Source organism: Erpetoichthys calabaricus, chromosome 1 (assembly GCF_900747795.2).
Source record: "Erpetoichthys calabaricus chromosome 1, fErpCal1.3, whole genome shotgun sequence".
NCBI classification, from domain to species: Eukaryota; Metazoa; Chordata; class Cladistia; order Polypteriformes; family Polypteridae; genus Erpetoichthys; species Erpetoichthys calabaricus.
Window position 1 is genome coordinate 233,712,923 of NC_041394.2, and position 6,000 is coordinate 233,718,922.

The window sequence follows — 6,000 nt, forward strand, 5'->3', positions numbered from 1 at the left end:
AGACCAATAACGTGAGTTTTCTACATTCAACTTATACGACCGACATTATAAAATACCGGAAAATATACGATAAAATCAAGCCCTGACTTATCCAAGGGAGAGCTTAAACATGAGTATATATGGTATTAATTCCTGCATATTCTCTGGTGTAACTTCTGGTTTTTATCTGTTCAGTTTACATAAGACTCTTTTTTAATCCTATGACACGGTTAATTAAAATCATTTGCCTAAATAAAAAAGAATAGACTGGTGCCTTCATAAAAATAAATGATCTGGCTAGAACTGTCCAGTGTACAGATTGTTCTTTGAAATCTAAAAACAGTATTCATCCACAATTATTTTCTGGAAAGAAGCAAAATTAATATTTAGAAATTGTTTTTAAAAAGACAAATGAGACTTAATCAAGTTCAGGATCCATGGTGCTGGAGCCTATCCCACTAGCATTGGCTACAACACAGGAAACAACCAAGAGATGGAATATCGGCACATCACAGGGCTCATGCACACACCCAAATTCTCTAATATGGGACCACTTTGGAGTCCTCAGTAGACCTTTGTGGCTGTGAGGTATTTAAGCAACTAGTAAGCACAGAGAGAACATGCAAATCCTCACATAGGCAGTGGCCTTCCAGGATCTGATCTCCATTTAATATTGCTGAGAAGCTGCAGCATGAACTACTGCATCCTCATGATCCTTGTGTATTTGCATGTCAGTTTGGGGATGGTTCATATATTAAAAGATTATACTGTGTTGGATAAATATAGCTTGATGTATAACTTTTAATTCTATACTGCAAAGACAGTTTCAGCTGTGAAGTATTTTTCAGCATATTAATGGTTAAACTCGGGAAATGACAACACAAGGTGCTTATTAGGATAACCAAGACAGCCTGGTTTCCTGTTCAAGTTTATTATTATCTTTTATCTCATTGACACTTGGATAGTGTTGTGCTACAGAACAAAAAAACAGGGAAAAAATATGTAAGCCAAGGTACAGAAGATAAAGGAGAACACAAGGTCAAAGACAAAGGTTGGTTTAAAAGGCAGAAAGACAAAAATGAAACCAAGAGCCAAAGCCCAATTTGTAAACCAGAATCAAAGTCTAAATAAACACACAAAAATGTCCTGCCTTTTTAAAAGATTTTCAAATAACTAACTTGAAAGAATTCGTTTGTGATTATCCATAAACGTGGAAACAGAACGTGGTATTCTGCTGTCTTATTGGTGGGGAGAGATAATAAAAACTTTCATGTGACTGGCTACAGGTGTAGTAATTGTAAACAATATGGCCATGGCCATGTGAAAAAACAGAAAACAGCAGCACCAATTAAAATAAAGTGAAATACTAAAAGATGACGCCAAAACATTATTACAGTGATGGTACAAAATATTAGCATTAATCAAACATTATATAATCATAAAATGAAACACAAAATTGTATTATATATAGTAAAAAAACAAAACAGCAGGTATACTTGTTCCCCCATGAAGGTGATTTGGATTAGACTCTCTCCCCATCAGGGGGTTGTTTCCCACCAAGCACTCAGTGCTGCTGCCATAGACCTTATTAACCTCACATACCGTGAATTGCTTTGAGCAGGTTTGAAAAGGTTTGTATATGTGTGTGTATGTTTTTAAAGATTAATCATTGAGTGAACGCTAACAAAGAGTAGCATGTATTGTGCAGACAATTGTCCGATCTTTTCAAGCATATATACCATACATTTCCATGCTTTCCCAATTTAGATCCAAGTAGTCTTAAAGTGGATTAAGTTAATAGTTAGAATATACTTTTTATTACACTCAAGTGTGTCCATTTTATACAAACAAGTAAACTGCATCTGCACATCAATGTGTGCCATTTTCATCAAAAATTTACCTGTCATGTAAAAGCTTTTCAGGTCCCACCAACCCAAGCTGTACAAAAATAGAAGACCATTAATCTGGTTATTAATCGTACCGTCTTGAGTGTACGTGTATATCCCAGAAACTGGAGAGAAATCTGTGCATGTTGCTGCTAGAATTGGTTCAGGCAACCTATGACTCTCTCAAAGAATACAAACTATCTATCTATCTATCTATCTATCTATCTATCTATCTATCTATCTATCTATCTATCTATCTATCTATCTATCTATCTATCTATCTATCTATCTATCTATCTATCTATCATAGTACCTTTCAGGTCCATTCTATCTGTCTATCTATCTGTTGTCACACACGTGTGAATAGGAGGCAGCTGAAGGGCTTGGAGATGAATGGTAACACATCTGCCCAGGGGGTGGAAGGGTGCACTAACGCTCTTTCTAAGTTCCCTGCAGACCTTTCCCAGGAAATCCCACCAGGAGCCACTGCTTCGACTCGGGACACCCCACTTCCGGTCCCGGCCCCGAGGATGACATCACTTCCCCCAGACTTCCTATAAAGACTCACTCACTGGAATTCAGTTCTGTTTTGGACTCTGTCTTGTAAACTTGACTCAATCTTAAAACATTTACTTTTTGCAGCCAGGAAACCAAATTATACGGGTGGCTGCCCCAAACCTTGCCATGTCTCTTGTCTCTTCATATCACACTGTCCATTAAATCTCTGTCTGTGATGAGCACAAATGTACAAATTTACCAGATACTACAGACTGATTCAAACAGAACTGAAAGCCATATGGTGCTATCACTGGCTGGATATTTTTACTTATCATGTACTGTATGATCTGCTAACATTTTTTTTATCTTCATTGGAATATGAAAAACAATAAGTCCACAACCACCAATATCACCCTACCCCCACCCCATTCATTGCAAACTGCTCAAAGACAAGACTGTCTTTCATTATTAGATGTAAGGAAGCAATAATAAAATGAACTGCATTGTAGGTAAACGTCCATGGGTGCAGACACTGTGTTAGTGCAACAGAGCAGTTCTTTTAATTACTGTTTCTAACTAAATAGGAATTTGAGTTCAGGTTATACCATAAAAAAGTAAAAAAATGCATTTAGCAAATGACAATAATGACTTTTAATACCTGAACAACATTATATAACACACACGCACTACTTGCTGTTTTAAGTTTTCTGTATGTGGGCTTGTGTGTCTGCACATATTAAGTATTTTGTGAAGCTGTCATTCCAAGAATAGCTACTCTTTAAAAAAAAGATCATCTAATTAAAAAAAGTACTTGCCAAAAAAGTAGATATACTATTTTTAAAATATCTGAAAGAGACAGAATTCAATACTTGTTTACAACCAGGGGATAAAAAGAAGAATGCCAAAGGTGAAAGATATGCTTTTATGTCTCCAGAGTATTGTTCCGTTTTCTTTTGATAACAAATTACAGTATTCAAATGCCTTTTAAAGAAATGTTCATTTTGTTATTACTTTGATAAATGGGGTCATAAAGTGCAATGAAATCTCTGCTAGTTAACTTCTATTTCAGGTGTTATTTCAAGTTGTCTACATCAAGTCCCGTCTTTATCAAGTGTAAGCTTCCCATTTTCTGATTATATAATAATTTAAGAAAAATTACAAATCTGTAAAATGGGACCAGAACTTAGGTAATTTAGATTGTACCTGCTCATCTAGTGATCTATCTATAAATGAGTCCAGCTGATTTACAGAAGACAGCAGAGCGTTAACTTGAACAAGTTCAATCAGGCTAAACTGTAACAGTGAGTATGTTTAAAGAGTATCTCAGTGTTATGTAAATGTTTGTTTTGGTCACCAGATTGAAAAGAGATACAGCTAGGAACTGCCTATAATGTATAATTAGGTGTTTTGTTAAGGGCACAGTCTTAAAAAGTCTACTTTCTGAACACATTTTCTCTTTTAATTTGAATGAAGTTCCACCAAAAGAGATGTGAGAGCAAATATGTTATAAGCAATATGTTTACTGCCTTATGTATATTTCATCTTGAAGCTAGAGCAAAAGAAAAAATTGTGTTATTCACATTTGGCTTTTAAAAGTAAGGGGCAGATAGATGAAGAATGACTAATAGATAGATAGATAGATAGATAGATAGATAGATAGATAGATAGATAGATAGATAGATAGATAGATAGATAGATAGATAGATAGATAGATAGATAGATAGATAGATAGTTACCTTTGTCTGGATTAACAATGGCAGAGGCAGCAACAAAAGAGGTGTGAGTATAATGATGAAGATCCTGTGGAAAGCCAGAAATTTGGTGAAAATCCCCATGCTCAGCTGTCAGCGTGCCACTGATTACTCAGTCGTGCCTCTGCTCTTATATAGCCCGCCCAGTTTAATTTTTGCTCAGTCACCTTTGCTCATTCACACAGACCCAGGCTAATTCTAGTTAACAATAAATTTTTACTGTCTGCTTGCAGCCCTTGGGACCTTGAATAATCTGTGAAAGAGATTTCCTTTTATTAGTGATGTCTTATAATAAACACATACATACATAATATTGAAGTTTCTAGTGTGTATATTAAGGAAACCTCCATGAATATCTTATTGAACATGTGCACTGCTCTGTGGAATATTTAGGTGGCTATTACACTTAAAAAAGCCACAAAGGCATAAAAGAGTATCTAAATACCATAAATGTATACATCATAATCTCCCCTTTGTCTGAGCCAGTTTATTACAGTAAAAATTCACAAGAGAGGCAGCAGCTCTAAATGTTGTTTCACTCTTCCACCTTAAATGCTTTGACCACTACAATATATTTTGAAACAATTAGGCCTACATTTCATGTGCTAAGACAATATGTTTTGATGTTGTCTGTATCGGAGGACTTGTCCATAATGGCTGATATGACTGATGAATCCTCAGAATGGCATTTCAGGAAGAAAGAAGACATATGACAGTCTGTATCCTATGTGGCAATAAGTGAAACACATAATAAGTGTAATAAAAAAAATCATTGAAAGTTAGTTCCACAGCTTCAGGGCCATCATTTCATCATAAGAGGCAGGATTATATTGTACGTGCAGAGCTGGTTAAATGGTGGGAAATGGTTTAAGGGCTGCATTTATATCTACTTCTAGAAATATCCCATATTTCAGTGAAGTTGAGCTATTGTACCTAGCCTGATGGCAAGTACTGTCCCTGCTAGCCAATGTAAACCTTTTCTTATGGTTTTCTTGTGTATTTGTAGATAAGGTTTAAACTGTGCTTTTCTGAAGTAACTTCTCCAGGAGCAAACATACATTCCAGTTCCCCACTTTTGATAACTGACAGTGTGTTATGCTCAATTTGTCTATCCCTCGAATGTCAGAATCCTTATCCAGCAGCTTCAGGCACTATATGGGAACCAACCTCAAATGGCAAGCCAGCCCATTATAAAGCACATGCATGCACCCACATACACTAATGTGCAAATCAAAAAGAAACTGAAAACCCACTGAGACACAAACTCTACACAGACAGATTCCTGATCAAAAATAATTTATGGGTCTCAGGAGCATCAAAAAGAGAGTGTTATAATATAATATTAGTAGATATTGTAGCGTTTTGTTTTTCTCAGTGTCCATTTTATACAGGTCACTGAACCGCATACATGAGCTTCCATGGATGAATCAAATTTCACTTTGATCCTCTAAGAGAAGAGAAACCATACCTGTGGTTAGTCAGCATAAACTCACATAGATTTCCATAGCACAAATGATCCTGTTTTGAATATACAGGTAATTTATCTTATTTTTTTGTGTTTATATTTTACTGCTTATTTATGCTGATTCTGAGAAAATCTCTGAGCATCACCATTAGAACTGACTCTGAATACTTTAATCTGACAGATGAAATCATCTGTCTGGGAAAAGAGCATAATGTTGATGGCTTATGTATTGCTATACACTCACATCTCAAGCCATCTTACTTCACAGATTTGCACAGTGGTGACTGCCATTTGACAGCCATGAATCCCCAATGTCGGGATTTCAACAGCACTCAGAAGCAGTCTCTTATCATCATGAGCTAACAGAACCCCTGGTATTTGCCGAGCTGACCCTGCTTCCGAACATTGTGAGGTGAGCGCT

At 36.1% G+C, this 6,000-nt stretch overlaps 1 protein-coding gene across 1 annotated transcript in view; it reads right to left on the minus strand.

Moving 5' to 3' along the window:
- The window catches only part of slc13a1 (solute carrier family 13 member 1), a 61,870-nt gene extending 57,637 nt beyond the window's left edge, over positions 1-4,233 (minus strand). The window contains exon 1 of the mRNA XM_028812563.2: positions 4,100-4,233. Coding sequence (XP_028668396.2) covers positions 4,100-4,198 — 99 coding nt within the window. The 5' untranslated portion in view covers positions 4,199-4,233. The remainder of the gene's footprint in view (positions 1-4,099) is intronic.
- Between the last annotated feature and the right edge of the window lie 1,767 nt (positions 4,234-6,000).